At 47.9% G+C, this 27,597-nt stretch overlaps 1 protein-coding gene across 1 annotated transcript; it reads left to right on the top strand.

The window, feature by feature from the left end:
- The first annotated feature begins 140 nt into the window (after positions 1 to 140).
- On the top strand, positions 141 to 27,535 carry GCH1 (GTP cyclohydrolase 1). Its single transcript, XM_054066839.1, has 6 exons — positions 141 to 1,115; positions 18,066 to 18,175; positions 20,422 to 20,477; positions 24,614 to 24,645; positions 25,631 to 25,715; positions 26,435 to 27,535. The coding sequence occupies exons 1-6, from the start codon at positions 821 to 823 to the stop codon at positions 26,559 to 26,561; spliced, it is 705 nt and encodes a 234-aa protein (XP_053922814.1). The 5' UTR covers positions 141 to 820; the 3' UTR covers positions 26,562 to 27,535.
- Positions 27,536 to 27,597: the final 62 nt, after the last annotated feature.

Here is a 27,597-nt window from a genome sequence, read left to right as displayed (position 1 = left end):
CGGCTCTGGAGCCGCCCCTGTGTCCCCTCCCTGCGTCCCTACAGCGCTGAGACCGGGCAGCTCATGACACGTGGGGACGTCACTGCCCCGTGGCCAATGGGGACAGCGCGGGCGCTATAAAGGGGGGGAGGGAGCAGGAGCAGGAGCAGGAGCAGGAGCAGGAGCAGGAGCAGGAGCAGGAGCAGGAGCAGGAGCAGGAGCAGGAGCAGGAGCAGGAGCAGGAGCAGGAGCAGGAGCAGGAGCAGGAGCAGGAGCAGGAGCAGGAGCAGGAGCAGGAGCAGGAGCAGGAGCAGGAGCAGGAGCAGGAGCAGGAGCAGGAGCAGGAGCAGGAGCAGGAGCAGGAGCAGGAGCAGGAGCAGGAGCAGGAGCAGGAGCAGGAGCAGGAGCAGGAGCAGGAGCAGGACTTTTAGGAGTTGCAAGGGCTACAAGAACTGCAAGAGCAGGACCTTCAAGGGTAGCAGGGGCTGCAAGAGCTCCAGGAACTCCAGGAACAGGGGCTGCAGGAGTTGCAGGAGCTTCAAGGGCTGCAGGAGCTCCAGGAGCAGGGGTTGCAGGGGCTGCAGGAGCTGCAGGAACAGGGGTTGCAGGAGCTGGGGTTTTAGGGTCTGCACGGGCTTCAGAGGCTGCAGGAGCGGAGGTTTCAGGAGCTGCAGGAGCAGGACCTTCAGCGGCTTCAGGAATAGCAGTGACAGCAGAAGCAGGGGTTCCAGGGGCTGTAGGAGCCGGAGCAGGGCTTTCAGCAACAGGACCAACCCCGCCGGCAGCAGCAGCAGCAACGCTGCGGGCTCCGCGCTCCCCCCCCAACCCCCGCTCGGGACCCATGGAGGCAGCACGGAGCTGTAACGGGTTCTCGCGGCAGGAACCGTCCCCGAGCAGCGAGAAGAAGCCCCGCATCCCCCCCGGGGGGGGTGGCAGCAGCCTGGATGGGTGGCGGGGCGAGCGGCCCCGCAGCGAGGAGGACAACGAGCTGAGCCTGCCCAGCCTGGCAGCCGCCTACACCAGCATCCTGCGCTCCCTGGGCGAGGACCCCGAGAGGCAGGGGCTGCTCAAGACACCCTGGAGGGCGGCCACCGCCATGCAGTTCTTCACCAAGGGCTACCAGGAGACCATCTCGGGTAAGGGACCGCTTCGCCATCGCCGGCTGTCGGGTCCCCCCTTGTCACCAAAGTCATTCTCAGCAGGAGCTGCAGGGGCAGGGGGGTCACGGGCAGCAAGAGCTGCAAGAGTCGAAGTTGCAGGGGGTGCAGGAGCTGCAAGGGGTGCAGGGGCTGCTGGAGCTCCAAGGGCTGCGGGAGATGCAGGAGGGTGCAGGAGATGCAGGGGGTGCACGAGCAGGGGGTGCAGGGGCTGCAGGAGCTGCAAGGGGTTTAGGAGCGGGGGGTGCAGGGGCTGCAAGGGGTTTAGGAGCGGGGGGTGCAGGGGCTGCAAGGGGTTTAGGAGCGGGGGTGCAGGAGCTGCAGGGGCTGCAGAAGCTGCAAGGGGTGCAGGAGCAGGGTTTTCGGGGGCTGCTGGAGCTGCAGGGGGTGCAGGAGCTGCAGGGGGTGCAGGAACAAGGGCTGCAGGGGCTGCAGGAGCTGCAGGGGGTGCAGGAGCAGGGGTTTCAGGGGCTGCAAGGGCTGCAGGAGCAAGTGGGTTTTGCTTTCTTTCTAGTGATGCAAACTTTCCAGCTCTGGCAGAGAAACTTGATTGTCCCTTGTCTGGCTGAGCCAGCCGAGAGAACTTGTGTATCAGCAGGGGTAGACAGCTCGATTTTCATAGAATCAGAGAATGGTTTGGGTTGGAAGGGGCTTTAAAGCCCATCCGGTTCCATCCCCACTGCAGTAAGCAGAGACATAGAATAGAATAGTTAGGATTGGAAGGGACATTAAAGATCATCCAGTTCCATCCCCCTGCCATGGGCAGGGACACCTCCCACTGGATCAGGGGCTCCAAGCCCCATCCAACCTGGCCTGGAACACCTCCAGGGATGGGGCAGCCACCACTGCTCTGGGCAACCTGGGCCAGGGCCTCACCACTCTCATGGCAAAGAAGTTCTTCCTGATGTCCAGTATGAATCTGCCCCTCTCCAGTTTATACCCGTTCCCCCTTGTCCTATCACCACAAGTCTTTGTGAACAGCCCCTCTGCAGCTTTCCTGTAGCCCCTTCAGGTACTGGAAGGTCGCTATAAGATCTCCTCTGAGCCTTCTCTTCTCCAGGCTGAACAACCCCAACTCTCTCAGCCTGTCCTTGTACGGGAGGTGCTCCAGCCCTCGGATCATCTTTGTAGCCTCCTCTGGACCCATTCCAACCGCTCCATATCTCCCTTATGTTAAGGATTCCAGAACTGGACAAGGTATTCCAGGTGAGGTCTCACAAGAGAGGAATAGCGGGGCAGAATCCCCTCCCTCTCCCTGCTGGCCGCTCTTCCTTTGCTGCAGCCCAGGGCATGGTTGGCCTTCTGGGCTGTGAGTGCACATTGTCGGCTCATGTTGAGCGTTTCATCAACATCTTCGCCTTGATAAGGTCTGTGTGGTGCCCTTTGTTGGTAAAGCCATCAGCAGAGCAAGTGCCTTTGCTTTCCCTCTCCTGATGCAAACATTCCAGCTCTGGCAGAGAAACCCAGTTGTCCCTTGTCCTGGATGAGCCAGGGTGTGTCCATAAAAAAAGGAGCATTGCTTGTGGTGTAGGTGGCTTGATTTTCCTTGGAAAGGGTCCTATTCTGATGCTTTCATCAGGTGAGTTATTTTTCAAAGGTGGGAATGAAATTAAGGGAGTGAAGCAAGGAGAAAGGAGGAGGTCTGGGAGATCCCAGCCCCGTTTCAGGGTCCCTACAGTGAATGCAGGTGCAGAGATGCCCTGAGTCAGGGCGTTGCTTCCCTGCTCCATCGCCTTAACTCAGGCTTCCCCACTGCCACATCACCATCTGACCGGTCTCCCTTGTCAGTAAAGTCATCAGCAGCAAAGCAAATGCTTTTGCTTTCCCTCTCCCGGCACAAACTTTCCAGCTCTGGCAGAGAAACTTATTTGTCTCTTATCTCAGCTGAGCCAGGCTGTGCTTAGAAGTAGGAGCCCTTAGCTGTTAGCAGGTGTAGGTGGCTTGATTGTCACAGAATGCTTTGAGTTGGAAGGGACCTGTAAAGCCCATCCAGTTCCAACCCCTCTGCGGTGAACACCTTCAACTCAGTCAGGTTGCTCAGAGCCCCCTCCGACCTGGCCTTAAATGTTTCCAGAGATGGGGCCTCCCTCACCTCTCCGGGAAAGCGTCCTCTTCTGCTGATGCTTTCATCAGGTGAGGTTTTTCAAAGGTGAGAGTGAAACTTGAAGGAGAAAGGAGGTCGGGGAGATCCCAGCCCCTTCGTAGGGTCCCTGCAGTGAATGAAGATGTAGAGGTACCTCACACCTGCATCCCCTGCCCCACGCCAGTGTCACGTAGCATCGCCCCAGGTGAGGGTCACTTGCTGTCCTCTGTGAGGGCAGGAGGAGCGCGACTGGGTGGGATTTGTTCTCATCACAAGCGACTCCAGAGCTGGCTCTTGGTTCCAGTGCAGGGTAAACCCTGCTGGAAAACTTAGCCTTTTACATGTTTCCTGCTCAGCCTTTCCCTTACGGACTGTACCCAATACAAACAAGTAAAAAAGGGCTTGGGAAACGGAGGAATTCCCCCTTCTGCTCCCTCTTACAGTAAAAGGTAAGTTCCTGTTAGTGCCTAAGGGATGTGAATGCTGTCGGCGAGTCCCTTTGTGTGGGAATTGGAAAGGAGCTGAGCGCGTTCTGCTTTTTTACCGGTGTTTTCAGTGCCCCAGAACTGCATCGGGGTTTGCAGCTCGATGAGAGCTGTGCTGACAGTGGGCATCAGAGCTTCCTGCTGGCACATCAGAGTCTTTTTCTCCTAAGTGCACTGTGCTTCAGCTTAAAGGTTGCCTTTCGTGTTTAGTTTCTTTTTCACTTAACTGTTGGCTCTCAGGAAACCGGCTTGCGTATAAGTGCCAGCATTAACGTACCCGTGGCCCCCCATCCTCAGGTGCCGATGTTGTATCCTGGCTTCCCCTCAGGGATAATATTTCTGCCTTAGCATTTGTTTTGCCATTCAATTCACACCAGGCTTTCAGGCTTACACACGGAAATAAGCTCTGGGCTGTGGTGCCCACTCTCTTTCCCCTCTTCCTTTAGTCTTATCTCATCTTGTCTCGTGATATGTTTGAGATGAAGTTGTCATCAGAGTCTCACAGAATGGTCCTCTTTCTACTGGGAATCATATAATCGTAGAATAGTTTGGGTTGGCAGGGACATTAAAGCCCATCCTGTTCCATGGGCAGGGACACCTCCCACTGGATCAGGGGCTCCAAGCCCCATCCAACCTGGCCTTGAACCCCTCCAGGGATGGGGCAGCCACCACTGCTCTGGGCAACCTGGGCCAGGGCCTCACTACTCTCATCGCGTGAGATTCCTCCTTATGTCCAGTCTAAATCTGCCCCTCTCCAGTTTATACCCTTTGCCCCTCATCCTGTGACTACAGCCTTTGAAAACAGTCCCTCCCCAGTAACTTTCCTCATTTTGGGATTCCATGTGTCTCTTTACTGCTGTAAAGCACAGGAGATCTCTATCATCCTGGCGGTCTTTAGCAAAAGGATATTTTAGTGCTGGTTTCAGAGCGCGAATCTCTGTAATGAACCTGGGTGTGGTTGCTGCCCATCTTTAAGACCTCTCTTCTGCTTCCAGTTTCGTGTGCAGAGCCATGCATTCCCTGAAGATTTTTTTTTTTTTAATAGCTTTTTTTTTCTGCTCCAGTATGGATTCCCTGGGATCCAAATAGTCTGTCCTAATCTCACACAGATATCATGAAGCAGAGTAGTTGTGGATAGCCTCTCCCTTGAATACCTGTCCCTGGGAGAGAGCTTTGTTATATCCAAGAGTAGAAGATGTCACTTCTGGATGCTGTGCTCTTGGACTGCTTTTATCTTCTCTTTCTAGGAAATAAATGAAGCTGTCATCTTAGCATCCCTCCCTGTGGCAGGTGGGGAATCTTCTTGCTTTCCAGCTGCTCATCTCCTCTTGCACACTTCCCTTCCCTTCTTCCCAGCTTCCCTTCTTCCCGCTCTTAGTAGCCAAATGGAAGCTGTAGCTGTAGGACAAGTCCATGGAAGTTATGAAATGATTTGTGCACGAGAAGTGGGCTGGGAGAGTGGATACGGAAGTTACTTCCTCTTGGGAGAGTTTTAAATACATCCTGAAACCTGGAGCCAACAACCACCAAGTCTTTGGGAACAAAGCTACCTGTGGGGCTGTGGTTCCTGCTGTTCCTCTCTGCTGGTGGACTGTTCACTCTGCTGTCCTAATCCTGGAACGGCACCAGGAACTGCCTTGTGAAAGGCAAAAAAAAACCCCTTGTTTTCTCAGTCTTATTTTGCAGCTTATCCTTTTCCTTATGTGAAACTGTCTGGATAGGCAGAAGTTAAAACAAAGTTGGGTTTTTTCTGGATGTGAGGTGTGTGTGTGTTCGAGTTTATTCCCCAACGGGCAGAAGACAGCAGACTTTTGAAAAGATGGGGCTTACAGCTGGTATAAAAAGCTTTTTGGGTGAAACTTCTGCAGCAGTGATTGTACAAACACAGGGCTTAGAAGCAGGGGGTGCTTCGACAGGCACCCAGCGGAGCTCACAGCCCTTGCTGGTGGGTGGGAGCGTTGCCAGACTGTACAGCCGGAAAAGATCGACAAAGACAAACCAAGGAAGTGAATGTTAGTACAGCTACAGCCTTCAAAATCAGCCTTTTGAGCTTGTCCGCTTCAGTACCTGCCAGTAAGCGAGGAGAGAAGGGATTTATTTCTGAGGGCATTTTAATTTTCCATACAGGAACACAAAAAATGATGTACTAGAGATATCCCTGAATTATGAAATATAGTGAAGGCTGGAGAGTTTAAAGTTGAAAGTACGCTGCAGGAGTTGGAATGTGCTTGGCTCAAGCCTTCCTTGCTGTGAGTGAGTACGTGGGGGTGATGTGGCTCCTCACCACCTAACTGCTTTGGATGCTGCTCACTGCTCCTGGAGGGATGATTCGAGTGGTGCCTCGTTCTTCCTTCTCACGGGACACTACTGAGAGCGGTCAGGTTGCGGGAAGCATTCTGATGTGAGGGCTGAGGGTCGTACCTGCCTTGCAGCAGTCTGTCCTCCGAGGTGGTACTGCAGGAGATACCCAGGTGGGGAGTTGGGTTGAAGGAACTCTGGTTCCTCTGGTTTTAAGGGATACTTTTGGAAGCTGCTGAGCTGACACGTGCTTTCAGCTGTCGGCAAAATGGCTGTTGTTTTTCTTCTTGAGCCTTGATCGATAATTGATCCTTAAGAACAATCCTTTTTTCTTGATCTTTCTGGTTATTGTGTGTCTGAGGACATGATGGATTTGGAGCACAGTTAAATGTGCTGGACATCTGGTCTCCCTTCGTGGGTGTTATCCTCTTGCTTCCATGACATCTCATTGTATTTATATTTTTATACTTTCCGTAGCTTAACTTTGTAATGCTGTAGGGAAGATTACACCTAAATTATGTCCCCTCTCTATGTTCAGATTTATGTGAGTAACAGAGAAGCTGGATCGGCTTTCCAGCTTCCACTGTGTGTGCTTCCTGCAGAGAAAGTGTGTTCCTGATTTCCCTCTTATTCATCTGTGCTATCTGCGCTCTGCGGCTGGTCAGTTCTGTGTTTCAGAACCATTAGCAGAGTTTACTTGCGAAATGTCTAAATCTGTTCTTTGTAGATTATTATTTCCCCTATTAATCTCGGCTTTACCAAAGGTCTGAGCTTCTTTCTTTGCCAAAATGTATTCAAAAGTATTGATACCACTTCTATAGCACTAGTCAACGAGCTTTTATTGGAGGAGCGTGAATGGTTCCAGTGATGTTGGATAAACATCACTGGATGGGGACCAGATTAAAAAGTACCAGCAGTTCACAGCTGGGCATCAGTGTGGGCTCACAGCAACGGGAACCACTTCGTCTGTGGGTAAAGGTGTCCGAGGAGACAGGATACCAGAAGTTTTATTTCTTTATTCCACTCTGTGCTTCTGTCTGAGCGTTCAAAAATGCTTTATTTTCCTGGGTGAGATCTGTCAGCTTCATCCTCCGAGAGTATGAATTGTATTACAAAACAGTAACCTGTTCTCTTGCCTAATAAAGATGAGCTGCACTGCTGATAGCGGGTTGCTTTTATCATAGAATCACGGAATGGTTTTGGTTGGAAGAGACTTTAAAGCCTGTCCAGTTCCGCCTCCCGCCATGGGCAGGGACACCTCCTGCTGGATCAAGTTGCTCCAAGCCCCATCCAACCTGGCCTTGACCACCTCCAGGGATGGGGCAGCCACCACTGCTCTGGGCGAGCAGTGCCCCACTCTCATTATAAAGAATTTCATCCTAATGTCTAATCTAAAGCTTCTCCCTTCCAAATTAAATCCATTCGTCTCATCCTGTCACTCCACACCCTTGTAAAAAGCTCCTCTCCAGCTTTCCTGGAGCCTCTTTCAGTGCTGGAAGCTGCTCTAAGGTCTCCTTGGAGCCTTCTCTTCTCCAGGCTGAACAACCCCAACTCTCAGCCTGGCCTCACAGCAGAGGTGCTCCAGCCCTCAGATCATCTTTGTAGCCTGTTCTGGACCTGTTCCAACAGTTCCATCTCCTTCTTATGTTGAGGATTCCAGAACTGGACACATTACTCCACATGAGGTCTCACAAGAGGGGAGCAGAGGGGCAGAATCAGTTCCCTCGCCCTGCTGGCCACGCTTCTTGGGTGCAGCCCAGGACACGGTTGGCTTTCTGGGCTGTGAGCACACACTGCCGGCTCATGTCGAGCTTCCTTATAGCTGGTTGAGGCAACCAACTGAGCTGGTTCTGCCACACAAGAAGCCTAAACTTTGAGAGATCTCTTCCTCCTTTAGTAAAGGCTTAACGTAACCTTTGGAGGTGGTGGCCGTGCGATGCAGTAAATGAGTGAACACATGAAATACAAGATTGCAGACAGCACTGATTTGTATCTCAAGCGGAGGACTTCAGAAGCTGAATCTTGCTGAATCTTGCTGAGCAGTGCTAGGTGGTAAGTTAGAGAAACGGCGAATGTCAGTGATGCTACTTTCAAAAGACAAATTGTGAAGGAGTTGGCTCCGATTGTGTAATCCTGTAGGAAACCTAAGGTACGGGGTTGAACAAGTTGTCTGCATCAATAGTAGGAAGTCGACTTCTCTTCATCATCTGTAAGCAAACAGCATGTTCCTTAAACAGTGTAGTTACCAGTAATGCTGATAGTTACATGAATAAAAGCTATAAGACTTCTCTGGTAGTTGTTTTCTCTTTCGAGCATGTTGGCAGGCTCAGCTGTCCTTTCAGTAGGTTTAACACGGAGATGAAAATTAGAAACAGGGGGAGAGGATCCCTTTGCTTTCTGAACCCCTGTAGTTTGAAAGGCTGCGTGTACGCTTTATTTGCCTGGAAGCGAAGTGATTCCACTCTACTGCTTTTGTTTTAAAGCAAATGAGGTCTCATGCAGCAGATTAACACCCGCTGAACTGAGTGTATGTTGCTTTTCCTCTCTCATTATTTTGTGCTTTTCCTGTGGTGAAGGGTGAAAAATAATGCAACCTTAAGGCTCTTTTTCTTCATCTCCTTGTCTGTGTGGATTTGGTGTTTTGACAGATGACGACAACGGTGTAAGCTCATAAATTTTTTCCAAGCCTATTCAGTTTGCTGTGAATGAGAGAGAGGTGCTAAGCATCGCAGGTAAAAATAGACGGGCAGTGCTTAAACAAACACGGCTGTTTGATCGGCAGCACTGCCCTTTGCGAGAAGCTGGTGAGTTACTTCATCCTTTCTTGGAAACAAGGTACTGCTAGTTCTTTGCCTTCTCCCAGATGCAACAGTCTGAGCTATTAATGATGTAAACATCAGCATTATTGCGATAGAGCCATGGCTTGGTTCTTAGGAACTGGAGGGTGCGAGATGCAGGTTGTGCAGAGGAAGGTTCGTGGGGGGTTCTTTCCTCAGCCTCTGCCCCCACACGCTGAAAGAGCGGTGCAGGGAAATTTCTGCTGAGAACTTGGGCTGCAGGACTTCCCAGGATCATCTCTCCTGCCCACTAGTGCTCAAGTAACAGCAAAGTTTGGGGGTTTATTGGAAATTTATGAAATGCCTTAATGGTCAGGAGCCTTGAACATCTTGGATCTTGTTTTCTTCACATTGCTTTTGCAAAGCGTCGCTTTGTCTTCTCTGATTTTCCTTTGTTTCAATTTAGGGAAGAAGTGGGGGTGGGGACACTTTCAGCACCTTCTGTGATATGAGACATTGAAATAGTTATTGAAATCCTGATAAATTTTAATAAGCATCTCCATATCCCTGCTTTCCCTCATATTAATAAACCTCCCTTCTAGAACCTAATCTTGGCTTCATCTGAGCGTCTGCAATAACCCATCTCTTATGAATAGATTTGAGTCTCTCACTGCAACGTGGAAAGTCTTACAGGAGAATAAACAAATCTGTACCAAGGCGGACAGAAGTAGTTGTGTAGCAATGATGCTTTTCCTCCCTCTTTGCTTTTATGAAATGTGCCTTACGTTACACATCTGGTTCACCACTATCCTGGTAACTGAGGAACTAACTTGGCTTCTGAGGCAAATATTCCTGCCCGAAGTGAATCTGTTTCTCGTCCTTTGGTGTGACAGTGATGAAATCTGTGGAATATTGGTCGCAAACTTGTAAATTCTTCTGTGTCTGAGGTTTCTCTTGATTGCTGTTAGGAAGGTGTGTTATGGCAGGGAAGCTACATAGTGCCTGTTTGATTTTCTCCGCAGCTTTTCAACTCTATCGCCTAATTAAATAGTAATGTGGTATCTTAGACTGTGTCTCTTTCCAGAGCTCTTCAAGACTTCTTGAAGTGAATGGTAATTCTATTGTAAATTGCCATACTCAGACCACCCCTTTCTTGGCAACCTGAAAGCAGTAACTTTCTGTAGCAGTGCAAACTCTTTATAGGAATGAGTGGTTTTGTAGCCTGATTCTTTTCTCTGTATGCATAATAAATTCCTGGTACCTTTTTTTTCCTACTGGAAGGCTGCAATAATTTTCTTGGGTTTTTTCCCGGAGTATTTTCTCTAACTACAGTTATCCTGTAGTGTCATCACATGGCTAAATGAAAAATTTCAGTTTTGGCTATATCTTACTGCTTACCCAGCAGCAACCGAACGGTGTTTGTGGCAATTTCCTTCGAGATTTAGTTCTGACCCTGTAGTCAGTTGGTTTCCCTACCACATATCCAACTGTTAGAATCAGAATAGTTTGGGTTGGAAGGGACCCCAAAGATCATCTAGTTCCACTCCCCCTGCCATGGGCAGGGACATCCCACTAGATGATCTCTGTTAGCTCATGATCTCTGTTCTGTCCGTCACATCTGTCCTTGGATGAAGAGGAGCAACAGCTAGAAATATCTGCCAGCACACCCCGGCTGGTTCTGCCTCAATGAGTGCTTATCCTTTGGCCTCTGTCTCATGGCATTGCTCTTCCAGAGTACCTGCCAAAGCATGACCTGTTCCGAGTTCAGACAAGGTTCCCTGCCATTGATTTGGGGTGACTGTTTCTCTTCCTGGAAGAGCGGAAGGTGCATGACCTCAACTTGTACTTTAGTCTGTCCAAACCGATAAGCGTTGGTATGGTGCAGTTTGCCCAACGACTCCCGTCTGATGCCTGTTTCTCATGGCCTGAACTCTTCCCTCTGAAAGTCGCAGCAGGCACCTGCGGGTGATGTGTCTCATGGGTCGCCCTGGAGAACATAGGGGCTGTCAATGAGGACAGTCTGGAGCTGGGTAACAGGTATCAGGAGAACCGTGTGCCTTACGCCAGGGTGGATTAGCTCAAGGACCAGCATCAGGGAATCCCAGACTGCCTTCATCCTGTAGACACTTCACAGTCCTCAGTCTGACTCCTGTAAAGTAGAGCAGTGGAGCAACTTAACACTCCGGGGAAGTATTTTATCTCATAGTGAGAACAACCTGCATCACTTCAGCCTTCTGTCTCACAGGCACAGTGCAAATGGGACATCTGAAGTGCTGCGGAGCTGATGCAGTGCTGCTCTGCAAGGGCTGCCATCCTTCATTCCCTTCACCTTCTGAGCCAGCTGCCAAGGTGGGCTGCGGCCGCTTTGGTTGCCAGAGGTGCTTTTCCTTTCCTGTGTCACATTAAAGCCATGCAAATAGTTTCTATAGCAACAGGTCTTTTCTCTTAGCTCTGACGCAAACTCCTGAAAGGTCTTTCGCATTCTGTCTTCATCCAATTTTTCTTTTTTTTTTGCTTTTATCGTCCCTTTTTGAAGATAAAGGGGAAATTCATTCTGCTCTGTTTCAGGAGTTAACTTATACCAGAGATGACTGTTCAGTTTTAGCAATGCACTTGAGTCGCTACAACGGAACTTGAACTCTAGGCTGAAGGAAAACATCGGCTGGAATAATCTAGAGAGCACCCCAACTCTATATATAATCATAGACTAGGATCATAGAATAGCTTGGGTTGGAAAGGACCTTAAAGATCATCCATTTCCAACCCCCCATAATAATGTTTCTTATTCCTCTCCTCCCAGCCACGTGTTTTAGTTCAAATCTTACATTAACGTGTATCTAGGCTTCATGACTTAAATAGTGAATTTAAGTTTTTTCTAATAGTTTTTCCTGATTGCCTTCTATGACAAAATGACTCGACTACTGGATGGGGGAAAGGCTGTGGATGGAGTCTTCTTGGACTTTGGTAAAGCCTTTGACACAGTTTCTCACAGCATTCTGCTTAGGAAACTGTCAACCACTGGCCTGGACAGGCGCACACTCTCCTGGGTTGAAAACTGGTTGGATGGCCCAGAGAGTGGTGGTAAATGGAGTTAACTCCAGCTGGAGGCCAGTCACAAGTGAGGTTCCTCAGGACGCGGTACTGGGTCCAGCTCTGTTCAATGTCTTTATTGATGACCTGGATGAAGGCATTGAGTGCACCCTCAGCAAGTTTGCAGATGACACTAAGCTGGGTGGAAGTGTGGATCTGCTGGAGGGTAGGGAGGCTCCAAAGGGATCGGAGCAGACTGGACCACTGGGCTGAGACCAATGGCATGAGGTTCAACAAAGCCAAATGCCGGGTCCTGCACTTGGGGCACAATAACCCTTTGCAATGCTACAGACCAGGAGAAGTCTGGCTAGAAAGCTGCCTGGAGGAGAAGGCCCTGGAGGTGTTGGTTGACAGCTGACTGAACATGAGCCAGCAGTGTGCCCAGGTGGCCAACAAGGCCAAGGGCATCTTGGCTTGGACCAGAAACTGTGTGACCAGCAGGTCCAGGGAGGTTATTCTCCCTCTGTACTCGGCACTGGTGAGACCCCACCTCGAATCCTGTGTTCAGTTCTGGACCCCTCACCACAAGAAGGATGTTGAGGCTCTGGAGCGTGTCCAGAGAAGAGCAACGAAGCTGGTGAGGGGGCTGGAGAACAAGTCTGACGAGGAGCGGCTGAGAGAGCTGGGGTTGTTTAGCCTGGAGAAGAGGAGACTGAGGGGAGACCTTATTAATCTCTACAACTACCTAAAAGGAAGTTGTGGAGAGGAGGGAGCTGGGCTCTTCTCCCAAGTGAATGAGGACAGGGCAAGAGGGAATGGCCTGAGGCTCCACCAGGGGAGGTTCAGGCTGGATGTCAGAAAAAAAAATTTCACGGAAAGAGTCATTGGGCACTGGCAGAGGCTGCCCAGGGAGGGGGTGGAGTCGCCTTCCCTGGAGGTGTTCAAGGAACGGGTGGATGAAGTGCTGAGGGACATGGTTTGAGGGAGCGTTAGGAATGGTTGGACTGGATGATCCAGTGGGTCCTTTCCAACCTGGTGATTCTGTGATTCTGGGCTGGTGGAGAATGGAAATGGTGTTAATTGCAGTCTCCTCTGGCTTACAGACAGGGCTTGGTGGCAGCGCTTGAGCCCAGCCATGACTAATAAAAGTGGAATGAGGGGAGGTGTGACTCGGAGAGGTCACACTTCATGTGTGAGTGTCTCCGTCCTCTTGCTAGCAGAGGAGACACTAGTCCTGTCCTACGGATGTTGATGATTATGTAGGTGGTACTTGGAGTAAGAGGTGATTCATTTGAGAGAAAGGATTTCCCTTTGTATTAAGGGAAAGTGGCCTGTGGAGGATTCCATCTGGTACGTTGCTTTGTCAGGAAACCAAGCTAGCAGTGCTTCTAGCCCTCCTTCCCTCTTAAAAGCCCTGTTGACTTCTAATTTTGCTTTGAAGAGCCTGGTGCCGTGGAAGGAAGGGATGGAAAAAGATGCAGTTGCGTTAGAAGAGCAGATGAGTGTTTTATAGCTGAGAGATGGAACAGCCACACTGCTGTGCGTGAACTGGGACAGGGAGGGACAGCGTGACTTCTACATCTTGTAGCAAGAGTAAGTGTTGTGGGACCTCCACACGAAGAGGCTGAAATCAAGGTAGTGAAGCAGGCAGCGTGCCCTAGGTTGAATGAAAGAACGGGAACAGAGGCGTGAATTTGTCACCAATTTAGCTTCTGGGATGATTAATCTGAGGCTCTGTTTCCCCTTCTGTCTTTCAGCTCCATTGAGTTCTCCAGAACACGTGCTGCAGGCTGAGCTGGTTGGGGCCCCGTTTGGTGCCGTTGCAAATTGGATGACTAAAAGCAAATAAAAGGCAGACAAAGTTAGATAAAATGGTATTGCTTCCCTGCACAGCGTCTTTGAGTCTCTGCCAAGCAGGTCTCTCCTGTGTAATTACTGAAAAAAAGGTGCTGCAGTGGGACGTAGCACGGCGTCTCGTCGCAGCTATTCTTTGCCTGACTGATGTCAACACAAAGCTTTGGATTTCAAAGAGGGAACTGTAGGGATAGACAGGCTTCGAGCTGTTTTCAGGAGAACAGGCTTGTGAGGTGCGAGCAGGAGGGAGTGGAGACAGTCGCAGTGACTGGGGCTCTCAACACCGTGGTCATTTGTTCACGTCGTGGCCAGAAGTCTCATGTTGGATTTACCTTTGCCTCCCTGTGTCATCTGGTAGTTCTGTGGGTGTTATTGGAGGGGCTGACACCAAGCCAGTGTCCTCGGAGGACTCTGCTCTTCCTTCTCGAGGAATAAGTGATGCTTGGCTTAAAATCAGCACATGCTGCTGCAGGCACAACTGCAGAAGCCATGCAGCTGAGCAGGTATCATCCGTGACCTGGCTTCAATGTGCTGCTAATATTCAATAAACCTAAGGTGCAAAATTGGCAAGGCTTGTATAAATGAGAAGCACCTCACAGCTTTGGGGTGATGTTCTTGATGCAGGAATCTGCTCGCACACCTCCAAAACTCCCTTGGCTGTGAGGGGCTGTTGCCCTCGTTGCTGGGAGGTGGCCTGAGAGGGGATACGTAGGAAGGATGGATGACTTTTGTCTTCCTGTTTGATTTCTTTAGCCATGAGAAGAATGTATTTTGTTCATAAAGTTGCCTGTGCGATGCTTCAAATGTCACTTAACCTTCTTTCCCCCCAGCTTTAAAATAGGGCTAACAGCTGCTCCGTGATACAACACATTCCAGTGTTGGACCTAGATTCCTTAGATGAAGCTTGTAAGGATTTATTTATGTATTTTATACATAAATTAATTTGTATATGCATACACAAATATTGGGAAGGATATGGCTCTGTTAGCAAGTCCAGAGGAGGCCACAAAGATGATCTGAGGGCTGGAGCATCACCCATATGAGGACAGGCTGAGAGAGTTGGGGTTATTCAACCTGGAGAAGAGAAGGATATTCTATCATATGTGCTCATGTGTATGAGACTTCGTGGCTGAAGTTCTGTCTGTCGTGGCTTTGGCCTTGCACTGCATCGCATATTACCATGACTTAATGAGAACATGGTTGGTTTTGATCATTCTGAACAGTCTGCCTTGAGAGTGCTGACATAAATCCATATGTAACATGAGGCTGCGATACGCTCCTGGCAAGGCTGGTGTGAGCCAAGCTGCTGGTCTAATATCAGCAGCAGTCGCTCTGGAGATGCTTCACGGATCTGTTTGGATTTTGTTTTAATAATGCTGGGCACAGGAGCAGGTCTGGTGAAGCCCCTGTTTGCCTTTCTGCTGAGGAAATGGCACATCTGCAAAGTGATGCGGGAGGGAGCAAAGAACCCAGATGGCTGCTCTGTCCTCCCCTTCCCTTTCCTCTGAGCCAGCTCTGTTTTGCATTCTGGCTGGATTCTGGCTACTTCTGGCTGGATTCTGGCTATTTCTGGCTGGATTCATAGTTACACAACTGCTTGGTGCTCCCCATGTAGTAGAAATCCTCTCCAGCTGTGTGTGGTATAAACTAAACTGAAATTTGAAGAACAAAATCATGTGCTTTTTGCAGAGTTGTTTCCAGTCCTCTTTCTTGCTCTTCTAAGTCAGAGACAGATTTTATCCACAGATGGGGGACGTCCCGAGCTGAAAGTAGGCAAGATATATATACTCCAGCCTCATTCTGCATCTCAGACTTCAGAGAATCAGGTGGAGAAACCCTCAAAGATGGGTTTCAAAGAAAAAAGAAGAAAGGAGAAGAGAGACTTCAGTAAGAATAGAACCATACGTGGCTATGATCCAGAGCCTTTTGGGGTCAACCTCACCATCTTGCAGGTTGCCGGCCCTTCTCAGTGAAAGAACGTGCGTCGCAGGCAGAACATCTTGCGCGCAGTTTCCAGGGTTACCTGTGTAGTGCTGACAGCGAGCAGGAAATTAAAATGCTCCGTGATGATGATACGTTATCGACAGCAGATGGTGGCCGTTAGGCGTACGTGCGTGTCAGGGGAAGGCGTAGAGGCAAGTAGAGCAGGCGACTATTCGTTTGTGTAATTGCCACTGCAGGGGCTTAAGCTCTGCTGCGGGTGAAGCGCGGCAGTCCCTGAGCGCTTCCCCTTCTGCCTGTGCTGTATGTGACTCCGGTTCCTGGAAGTGACTCCAAGTAGTCAGTGTGGCTTCAAGCTAACTGGTTTGCACAGTTCCTTGATCTGATTGTCAGCCTTTCTATACAGTCAGCTCTCTCTTGCTATTCTCTCCCTATATTGTCTCTCTCCTGTACAGTTGTTCTCCCTCGTGCTTCAAAAAGCTTAGTCTCTTACCTTGGGGCTCCTTTTAACCTCTTGAAGCACAGTCCAGCTGCCTGCAGCCTTTGTGGAGATGGTCGTGGTCTGCTGGAGCCTGTTGGGATTGCTTAGGGATGTGTCAGGGGCTGCTAATTCTGGGAAGTGAACTGAGGATCGTCGTGGCGGGGTTGGAACTGAGTGATCTTTAAGGTCCATTGCAACCCAAATTATTCTATGATCTGTTCTTCTGCGCTGCAAGGTTAGCCGTGTCACGTATGGTCCTCTTCTTACTGAAGTCTCTCTTCTCCTTTCTTCTTTTTTCTTTGAAACCCATCTTTGCGGGTTTCTTCGCCTGATTCTCTGAAGTCTGAGATGCAGAATGAGGCTGGAGTATATACATCACGCCTACTTTCAGCTCGGGACTTCCCCCATCTGTGGATAGAATCTGTCTCTGACTTAGAAGAGCAACAAAGCTGGTGAGGGGCTGGAGAACAAGTCCTACAAGGAGCGGCTGAGAGAGCTGGGGTTGTTTAGCCTGGAGAAGAGGAGGCTGAGGGGAGACCTTATCACTCTCTACAACTACCTGAAAGGAGGTTGTGGAGAGGAGGGAGCTGGGCTCTTCTCCCAAGTGACAGGGGACAGGACAAGAGGGAATGGCCTGAAGCTCCGCCAGGGGAGGTTCAGGTTGGATATCAGAAAAAACTTTTTCACGGAAAGAGTCATTGGGCACTGGCAGAGGCTGCCCAGGGAGGTGGTCGAGTCACCTTCCCTGGAGGTGTTTAAGGAACGGGTGGATGAAGTGCTGAGGGACATGGTTTAGGGAGTGTTAGGAATGGTTGGACTCAATGGTCCAGTGGGTCCTTTCCAACCTGGTGATTCTATGATTCTATGACTTGTGCATATGACTAAACAGCTGCTGGCTAGTGCGTTTCAGGGTGTTTCTTATTTGGGTGTAAAGCCTCCTTGAAGACAGTGATGCTGGTGTTGAGAAGTTTGAAGAAAAAGCTCTGCTGGCTTAGCTTTTCTCAAATCTTAGGCTGAGATTTGCTTGTGGTGTATGGAAGCTCACTTTGAGGTGTGCTGCCCTCCTCAGCACTGACTCTATCAGCTCTAGTCTTTATTGTTCTTAAGATATCAGTAATTCTGTAAAGACTAGATTTGATCTAACCTGGGGTGAAACTATTATTTAAATAAAATGGGTTGAGAGCAGTCCTGAAAAGAAGGACCTGGGGTGTTGATGGATGAGAAGCTCAGCATGAGCCAGCAATGTGCACTTGCAGCCCAGAAACCAACCGTGTCCTGGGCTGCATCCAAAGCAGTGGGAACAGCAGGGCGAAGGAGGGGATTCTGCCCCTCTCCTCTGCTCTTGTGAGACCCCACCTGGAGTCCTGTGTGAGCTGGAGCACCTCCCATACGAGGACAGGCTGAGAGAGATCTTATAGCGACCTTCCAGTACTGAAAGGGGGGTACGGCAAAGCTGGGAAGGGGGTCTTTATCATGAACTGCAGGGATGGGATGGGAGGGAATGGTTTTAAGCTACAAGAGGGGAGATTGAGGTGAGATCTTAGGAAGAACTGTTTTCCAATGAAGGTGCTGAGGTGCTGGCACAGGCTGCCCCATCCCTGGAGGTGTTTAAGGCCAGGTTGGATGGGGCTTGGAGCAACCGGATCCGCTGGGAGGTGTCGCTGCCCATGGCAAAGGGTTGGAACTGGATGGGCTTTGAGGGTCCCTTCCAACCCAACCCATTCCATAATCCTGTGAGATAAAACACTATAGACTGTGTTCTGCTGTAGCATGTAGGGAGGCTGACAGCACAGCGACAGTTGTGTGGCTGTATGCAAACCAAGGCGTAATGTTACTCCTTACTTGCCTCCCCTATCTCAACCCTAAAGCCTGTATTCTGAGAGCACTCTGCTCTTGCTGTGAGCTCTCTCGGATACTGGCTGGAAGAACCTTCCATGCTTGTGCATTTGTTCTATTTTTAATCCGAATGTTTAATTTCAGATGTTCTGAATGATGCCATTTTTGATGAAGATCATGATGAGATGGTAATTGTGAAGGACATAGACATGTTCTCATTGTGTGAGCATCACCTCGTTCCATTTGTTGGAAAGGTAACTCTTCCTCACAGAACAAATGTGGGAATACATGACAAAAGACCTAAAGTACATGTAAAAGACTCTGCAGCTGTAACTACAAAGCTTTTAAAGCTATAAGTATTCACTGCTTACGGCTATGATTCTAGAAGTTAATCCTCAGAATATAAATAAGGAAGACCTCCTTAATGGGAGTTTTATTTGGATTTAAACTCCTAAAATACAATGCTCAACCTTTCCTCGTCTAAATAATCTAATGGTTTCTGACATTTCATATCAAAGCTCTTCTTGGTGAAGCAGCAGCAAGCCTTGAGGGCAGATGTCTTGATATTAAACCAGCTCACCCTGCACGCTGGCTCTGTCACGGATTTAGCTTCTGGCTCAGAGCTCTGTAGTGCACATTCATCTCAGGACCCCCCCATGAGTCGAACAAACTTCTGATTGGCAGCCCTGGCTTAAAGAAGCAATTCCAGCCAGGGAGGGAGTGGCCAAAATGGACTGGCAGGAGGCTGCTTGGGTTGGGACTCCTGTGAAATGGGCTGGTGGTTTAGATGGCTTTGCAATTGTGATGCCAACGCTTTCAGAAAATAAAATGGAAAATCTCGAATTAACTGCTGCAGATGTGATGAAGAGTTCAGAGCAGATAGTCCCTTCTGCCCATCCCAGTCCCTTCACTCCCATATCAGCACAGAAGGATGGAGCTTGTTCTGATCCATCTCTTCTGCCGTAAAGTACTCGCAGGTCAGAGAGCAGCAAGTGCTTTTCTTGTCTGTAAGATTCCATAAGTACCATGCGTGTTCCAGGAGAACTGTCTCCCCAAAATAAAACACCCCAACAGACACCAGCCATTTATTTAGTTGAGTCAACTCAATTTCATCTGCTTTCTTTTCTCACTGCTAGTATTTTATACTGGAATACGAGGTAACTTCTTTTTTCTGTGTAAGCTTTCCATGTTGCCTGTTATTCTTGGTTACACACACTGTATATTCTCTTCATTACTGTGTATTTTTTTTACATCTAGCTGTTCAGCCTGTGTGGTTTGGAGAAATCCCACAAACACCGAGTTGATGCTGCCCGTATAAAGGGCTGCTAAATGACTTGGGATGCTTCTAAATAGTCTCAGACTAACCATCCTCTGTTGGGTACATCAAACAGCCTGCAAATACCAACCAGCAGGTCTTGTATTTGCAGCGCTATCTTAAATGAAATAAAGAAATTCACATAAATACTCAGTGGGGGAGAGGATTCAATGCTTATTTCGAAGTTGTCTCTTATTTTATCTGCAATGTTTCATGTCTTTTCAGATGTCAGTGGGTTGATTACCCAACAGAAGTGATAGGAAAGAGCAAGTTAGCCAGGTAACCAGGTGCACTGTGGTGCCTCTGATGGCAGGTACAGCAAAACAAGATTCTGAGATGGGGCGTCTAGGCAGAGCGCTGAGACAATCCTACACAGCACTCCCCTACTGTACCTTGGCTAATCTTTCAAGTCTCTGGAGCAGTGACTCAAATGCTGGCTTATCTGTTAAATCTGGAAACCCGCTTCCATTCAGTAGACCCTGTTGCTTTCTAAAATCAAGAAGCTAAATGGCTTTCCCCCTACCTTTGTATCTGAGCACGTTTCTTCTCAAGAACATATTCCAGTTTAGTGCAGCTTTTTGTTCAGTAGAAATGTTCAGCCTATCCATATTTGAGCAGGATGGAAGCTGAATTAATGATACAGTGACCTATGGTACTACCAAGGTGGAAAATCCCTTAATCAGTACGTGCAGCTTGATTTTGGTGGCCAAGTCTTTCTTGCCATCAGAACTTTCACTGGAAGCAAAGCACAGTCCCTCTCCCTCTGGTCCCTACATTTTAGATCTTGAAAGAAAAGCATATATATTTCGTCTGAACAGTGCTGTGCTGGGTAATTAACTGCTTTTTGTACCCAAATGTAGTAGTATCCAAATGTAGTAGTACTCTGCAGCATTCCTGAGACTTGGAACATAAGCCTTGACTCTTGAAGAGCTGTGATTTTCATCCCCCTCAGAAAATTTACCTGTTCTTCACGAGGGCACTGACCTCACCAGGCATTTGTAGTCTCCGTTAGGTCCATAGTTTTTCAGGCTTGCATGGTGGCATGTTCCTCCCACATGCTAAGACTTCTAGACTGTTCCAGAGTTAGTTCTGGGGCAAATGCACATCTCATTCTTTATGCATGATTTCATACGCTTTTGGAAGTGTGGTTTAGATTCTGTTAATGGCTTGTTCTCCTCTGTCTAGGTACATATTGGCTATCTTCCTAACAAACAAGTACTTGGCCTCAGCAAGCTTGCTAGGTAAGTGTTAATGTAACGAAAGCGATGCTAATTTGTAAAAAGGATTCCAAGCTGTGTGCTAACTGTGCTAATCTCTCTAATCTGGTCTCCCTCTAAAGCTCAACCCACTTTGTGTCCTGGATTTGGATTTAGGCCAGTCCTCAGCATTATGTTGATTGTGGAGAAGACAGCAAAGTCTTAAAGCTCTCTGGTGCTTCACGTCAGTTGACTGCAGTAGAGCTGTAGTGCTTTTGTACGTTCGTCCAAGGCGTTGGTGTCTGCAGAACCAAGAACAACGGCGAATTCGGTCACGTTCTGAGGCAGGCCACCAAACCCAGTGGGATTCTGTAGCTATTTTACTCCTTGTGTGTCTATTGACTGATAAGAACAGAAATCAAAGACTTACGAACTGTAAATGATCACATTCTATGGATAGAAATTTAATCTAAAGCTTTCATCTGTTAGCTGACTCTTCAGATAAATTGGGCATTTCTTGCTTTCACTGAGACCTGCTGAGAGCACCGCGGGGTGGATTTTGTAGATAACATTCTGCCTAAGAAACAAAGCAATTATGATACACTTGCGAAATCCATTTTTTATGTAAAATAGCTTTTTTTCCCCTCAGTAAGTGCCTTTGGATCAGTTGCGGCACTGAATCTTGTTATCAAGCAGGGCTTTCTGGTTCTGGTGAGGAAGGGGATGGTAGATCCCTTTGATAAGCAGAGGACTGAGGGCCAGAATGGAAGGGAAAACAAACCTTTCTTGAGAAGTGAATCTGAAAACTTGGCTGTGGTTCAGAAAGACCACATAGGTTTAGCTTATACTTTCCCTGGTATCGTCTGTTAATCTTGCTGTAGTTCCAATAATGCTAATGAGAATTAGCCTTGTAAATCTGCATGCCCGCTGGGTTTTCCTAGCGGGGAAGAAATGTGTAGGATACAACACTAAAACACTTTATAGTCGATCAGCTCTGTTCTGTGCTCTGCTTGCAAAACAGTGAACTTGAGTTTGGACGTGGAAGTGCCTTTTGAATGTCACATCTCTGCTAACATAACCTGTATTAGAATCATAGAATAGTTTGGGTTGGAAGGGACCTTAAAGATCATCTAGTTCTAACCCCTCACCATGGGCAGGGACATCCCACTGGCTCAGGCTGCCCAAGGCCCATCCAACCTGGCCTTGAACACCTCCAGGGATGGGGCAGCCACAACTTCTCGGGGCAACCTGGGCCAGGGCCTCACCACTTTCATGGTGAAGAAATTCTTACTTATATCAAGTCTAAATCTGTCGCTCTCCAGTTTATATCCATTGGCCCTCGTCCTATCCCCACAAGCCTTTATGAATAGCCACTTTCCAGCTTTCTTGTAGCCACTTCCAGGTACTGGAAGGTTGCTATGAGGTCTCATCAGAGCCTTCTCTTCTCCAGCCTGAACAAGCCTGACTCTCTCAGCCTGTCCTCATATGGGAGGTGCTCCAGCCCTTGGATCATCTTTGTAGCCTCCTCTGTACCCGTTCCATATCCTTCTTATATTGAGGATTCCAAAACTGGACACAGGACTCCAGATGAGGTCTCCCAAGAGAGGAGCAGAGGGGCAGAATCACCTCTCTTGCCCTGCCCTCTATAGCAGCTTGCGCTTGGGATGCCTGTGTGGCAGTTCCCGGCTGGCATCGTGTGTTGGCTGGCACTCACGCGGATGGATCTTCTTAAGCAGTGTGGGCTTTTATTGAATTGGACTTCTGAAGGCAAACATCCCTCCTGAAGAGACTGACTTTAGTACTTGGTTCATTTCTGCAGGGCTTGAATGCAGGATTAATGATCACAGTAGAAATATGAGTCAGTTGATTTGTGCTTGCTCTCATTGCTTCTGAATTGTAGATGTAAAAAGGAGCTCAAAACCATCTTCGGTGATTTTTAATGCAACTTGAAACGCAATGCTACAAGTGTACAACTTCCCTCCTGTTTATCCTCAGTATAGAAACGTGCATGAATACGTACAAGGCTTTCTGTGCTATGTTTGAAGGGTTAAGTCTTGCCTCTTTTTCAAGTTAGGGTAAGACTCCCATATACTGCAATAGTTAAAAGATCACATTCCTGTATAACAAAACATTCTTAGTCCTCCCTCCCTTTTGAGTGCTTGCCATGAAGAGATTGGGGGGCCAAACCCTGCTTCCTTCCGTGCCCTATATAATGCAACTGGTGTTCAAACGAAGATTTGTGAGGCTGTTGGTACTGTTGGCCTAATCTTTCATAATAGGATTAGTCTCATGTGATGAGTTTCTGTAGTTGTGGATGACCTGCATTCAGTAAACAAACATCTTCCTTTGGATTTTAAGCTCAGGCTTGAAAATGTTAATGCGAATAATTTTCCACATAAACAGGAGTTCTTGGATGCAACACTGGTGTAAAAATATCCGAGCGTCAGCTTGTTTCCTATGCATATATTTAATCTAAATATTACGTTGCTTTGTATAGAATAGCTGTAACACAAGCATTTCATTTCTGGAAGGGAGTTTCTGCATATAATTCTCTCCAAAACAGCAGGCGAGTCTCATTGTCAGAAATGTTTCTTGTAAGTTGTGCCTCAGGCTGCCAACCAGTGTCTGGTTTTGGTCTGGTCTGACCATGGAACTACTGAAGCTTTCCATAGCAACTTCTTTACATGGCCCCTTGATGTGTAATTAAGCATTTGAGGCTGGTGTGAATAATCCCTTGATTTACAGAGTTATTAGACCTTTCTTAAATGTCTGGGTTATAGTTCTGTGGCGATAGATTATGGTTGTAACGCTTGCGTTGCCCCACAAATGGCTTAGATCTCAAACTGTGTTCAAGAGGGGCACTAAGTCCCTGCACTGAAATGTGAAGGGTGATGTGATATATGGGTGGAGAGTGTCTGTTTTAAAGAAAAACTATTCTGTCTCATTGTTTCTAGTTAAATTTGTGGTTAAATGCAAGAATCTAAAACATCTCTTGCTTAATTTCAGTAGCCTTCCAGGGAATCCTAATATCTGAATTGTCCTTAAACCAGCATTTGGTTTAGATTGAAGCAAAAGGAGGAGGTCTGACCTCAGTTCAAGGGTTAGCTTTCAGGGAGTCTTTGGGCATGGATTCCCTTATAACTGTGTGGTGCAGGTGGGTGGTGGTAGAAGTAATTCAGAAGAGGCAGTCAGGGGAAGAAGATGTAAGGAGAAACATGGAATCACAGAAGGTTGGAAAAGACCTTCAATATCATAGATTCGTAGAATAGTTTGGGTTGGAAGGGACCTTAAAGATCATCCAGTTCAAACCCCACTGCCATGGGCAGGGACACCACCCCCTGGATCAGGGTGCCCAAGGCCCATCCAACCTGGCCTTGAACACCTCCAGGGATGGGGCAGCCACAATTTCTCTGGGCAACCTGGGCCAGGGCCTCACCACTCTCATGGTGAAGAAATTCTTCTTTATATCTAGTCTAAACCTGCCCCTCTCCGGTTTATACCCGTTCCCCCTCATCCTATCACTACAAACCATTGTAAACAGCCCCTCTCCAGCTTTCTTGTAGCCCTTTCAGGTACTGGAAGGTTGCTTTAAGATCTCCTTGGAGCCTTCTCTTCTCCAGGCTGAACAACCCCACTCTCTCAGCCTGTCCTCGTAGAGAAGGTGCTCCAGCCCTCCAATCATCTTTGTAGCCTTCTCTGGACCTGTTGCAACAGCTCCATCTCCTTATGTTGAGGATTCCAGAACTGGACACAGGACTCCAGAAGAGGTCTCACATGAGAGGAATAGAGGGGCAGAATCCCCTCCCTCTCCCTGGTGGCCACCCTGCTTTGGATGCAGCCCAGGACACGTTTGGCCTTCTGGGCTGTGAGCGCACATTTCTGGCTCATATTGAGCTTCTCATCAATCAGCAAGATCATCAAGTCCAGCCGTCAGGTGACAGGTTTGCCCCTGAAATAGTCTCTCGAGTGGCAGGTAGGGGAACCTGTCACTGAACATGTTGATGTGCCAAGGGGAGTAATTGCACAACGGCAGCTGGAACCGAGCAGCAGCGCAATGACGTGTTGATTTCCAGGAACAACACGGATTCGTACAGTGATCTTGTTTGATAGTAGTTAATTGTAAAGGTCAGACAAGGGTTAGGTAGGAATAAGTATAACGATGTCTTTCCTTTCTTCTTTAGGATCGTGGAAATATACAGTAGAAGATTGCAAGGTAAACAGACGAATTATTGGTTTTGTTGTGTGAAGTCCTTTGCCAGCGAGCTCAGGGTACTGATGATTGTAGATGGACTGTGTAAATCTTGGTGTGAAGAAAAGCACTGTGGTCTTGTATCGGTGTTTCTCATCTATCATCTTAGCCCCTGTGTTTCCTGTGAAGGATAAAATGTGCCTGTGAAATTCAGTGTAGGCAGTAACTGATTCGGAGGATAAATCTGCTATGAGATACAGCCACCAGGAATAACTAAACTAGGATACCGCTGGAGATGAACTCTCCTACAGATTATTGGAGAGATGCCTTCAAGAACTCGTGCCTGAAGAGATGAAGCGAGAGTTGCCGTGTTACAGGTTGCCTGCCTGCTGCCCTTGAAGTGGAGGGAGATGCAGGATCTGAGGCTTTGGGTTGGGCTCAGCCTCCTCTCATCGTCCTGTGATTCAATGTGGCCTCTTGGTGACAGGAGCTTTGGTGACCATGAGGTGTCGGACTGGTGAATAGAGGGTGCTAGAGCTGCTGGAAGCAAAGCTTTGCAGGGCAATAGGCTCTCAACTTGTTCATTTTATTTCCATTTCCTTTTCTTAAAAAGATAAATTGTGCGTAGGGAATGAATAGCGCAGCAGTAAACCCAGTGAAAAAATACATAAGAACTGAGAGAAAATAGAGAAGCAAGAAAATCTAATGCATAATAGGAAATGCAAGAGCTGTTATAACAAATCATGATAATGCAATTGCTGTAAAGCCATAATGCAGAATGACTCCCACTATCACAAGAAAATAATAGGTCTGTTCCAGGACAAAACCAGAAGATAAGATTTGGTACTAATACAATTTATTTAGGAAGAGCAGAACTTGTGTGTGGTGAGGAACAGGCATAGTTGGAGGTGAGGATGCAGTGTTGCTATCCTTTGTACGTGGCATGCAGATAAGGGTGGTGCTTTGCTGGTCAGGTTTCACACTGATGCTGAATTCCTTTTTCTTTCAGTCCAGGAGCGTCTTACCAAACAAATTGCAATAGCCATCACAGAAGCCTTACAACCCGCTGGAGTTGGAGTGGTTATTGAAGCTACGTAAGTTACTGAGCTGTTCCCTGGTCAGGTATGGGCTGTGTGTGCCTCCAACTGAGAGCTGCAGGGTGGTTTTTGGCTGCAGTGGCTGTGCGCCGTGGCTGTTGATGAGGCACAGTGCTGGCCAAGGAGTGGTCCTTGGAGCAACTTAAAGTGGGAACCTACCTTATCATGGAATCGCAGAATCATGGAATGGTTTGGGTTGGAAGGAACCTTAAAGCCCATCCAGTTCCACCCGCTGCCGTGGGCAGGGACACCTCCTACTGGATCAGGTTGCTCCAAGCCTCATCCAACCTGGCCTTGAACGCCTCCAGGGATGGTGCAGCCAGGATTTCTCTGAACAACCTCATCCACTGCAGAAATGTGGCCGCTGGCCATGCGGTCCCCTGTGCCGGCTGTGCTGGGTCCATGCTCTCAGTGCATCCTCTCCTTCCTCGAGTAGAGCTAAGGTTGAGACTGGAAACAGGCACGTTCCTGTGATCAGAGGGCACCTTGGAAAGGTGGGATTTCTCTAGGCGAGAAGGCTGTGCTTGGAGACTGGGAATTTGACTTTCTTTTCAGTCGAGGACAGTTGAGGTACTACTGACAGATGTCCATTCTGGTTATGGAGGCTTTGTTACTTCCTCAGTTTAACCTGATGCGTAATAAACATCTCTCTCTGCAGGATTACTTCTTTCTTTCAAGTATGCCTTATTTATTGACTCCCCTCTCATTTTTTATAGGCATATGTGTATGGTAATGCGTGGGGTACAGAAAATGAACAGTAAAACAGTAACCAGCACAATGTTGGGGGTATTCCGGGAAGATCCAAAGACCCGTGAAGAATTCTTGACGCTCATCAGGAGCTGAAACTGTTGTTAATCTCTAAATGCACTTGGAGATTGTTCTGTCCGGTGTCACTGTCTGTTCTTACTTGCTCCTACATCTCACTTTGAAACTAAATTGTTGTGAATTGTTGTCATAGTCTTTGTGCAGTAAAAGACTTCTGATGGCAGTGGAAAAATGTGCTGATGAGGTCGGCTCCCCCTGGATTTCCAATGATGCTGATGTCATAGAAGAAGTAGAGTTTTGGCAATGTTTTTTTTCCATCTCCAATGCAGAATCTGCTGCTGTTAGGAGAAAAGCGGGGCTTGGGAGGGAAATGGATATTTATGAAATAGTTATGTTTGTTAGAATAAATATGAAGCAGCTGTGGATCCTTGTAGGACCATTTATGCTGCAAATACTGTGCCTCTGCTTGAAAAGGATGGTCCTGAATGATCCCTGGTATTTTATTACAAGTCCTGTGGTGGGTATGTTATACCTCTCAGATGTTACCTCTGGTAGTGTTTTATATTCCTGCTAGTATTAACCATCCTTTTTTTTTGTGGGTTTTCTTTGTTTGAGAAATTTAAACCACATTTTTCTAACCTTTTAATATGCAGGTAATTAACTTCTAAATTATTTGGGGCACAGTCTTATCTTGCTATAAATGGGTTTATGCAGCTTTTTCTCCGTGCCTCAGAATGTCTGACCACTTAAACTCAGTTTCTTACTGTTTTTAAGCAAACTTTATCAGAGGTGAGGAAAAGAACCCTGAGTCTCTCTGCAGAGTGCTAAGATATCCCAAGAGATTTTAAATGATATTTATATCTTGAGCTTTCCTTCTTGGCTTTCCATGGGTTGGACTGAGATGCTAAGCCTAGTCTGATAATATGAGAATGAAGATTTCTCTTCAAGCATGTGAAGAGTTGCATCTCGTAAATGAGGACTGCAATCCCCAGTGCAGGACCTCGTACCTGTCCTTTTCTTCAGGGGAAAGTAACCTGAGATGATAACTTCTGTGAGAGCAATTGAAAAAAGCCTTTCCAGGGCTGTCAAAATGAATTAAACCACTTTTTTTTCT

This window comes from Cuculus canorus, chromosome 5, assembly GCF_017976375.1.
Source record: "Cuculus canorus isolate bCucCan1 chromosome 5, bCucCan1.pri, whole genome shotgun sequence".
Classification (NCBI taxonomy): Eukaryota; Metazoa; Chordata; class Aves; order Cuculiformes; family Cuculidae; genus Cuculus; species Cuculus canorus.
Note: the sequence above shows the minus strand (reverse complement) of the source record. Positions and strands in the feature narration are given on the sequence as shown.

Bases quoted from the DNA above. Each gene is read 5' to 3' on its own strand.
- GCH1 (XM_054066839.1), top strand. From the start codon at position 821: ATGGAGGCAGCACGGAGCTGTAACGGGTTCTCGCGGCAGGAACCGTCC. The intron at 18,176-20,421 runs GTAACTCTTCCT...TCCTCTGTCTAG, and splicing joins TCGTTCCATTTGTTGGAAAG to GTACATATTGGCTATCTTCC. The intron at 24,646-25,630 runs GTAAACAGACGA...TTTTTCTTTCAG, and splicing joins ATACAGTAGAAGATTGCAAG to TCCAGGAGCGTCTTACCAAA.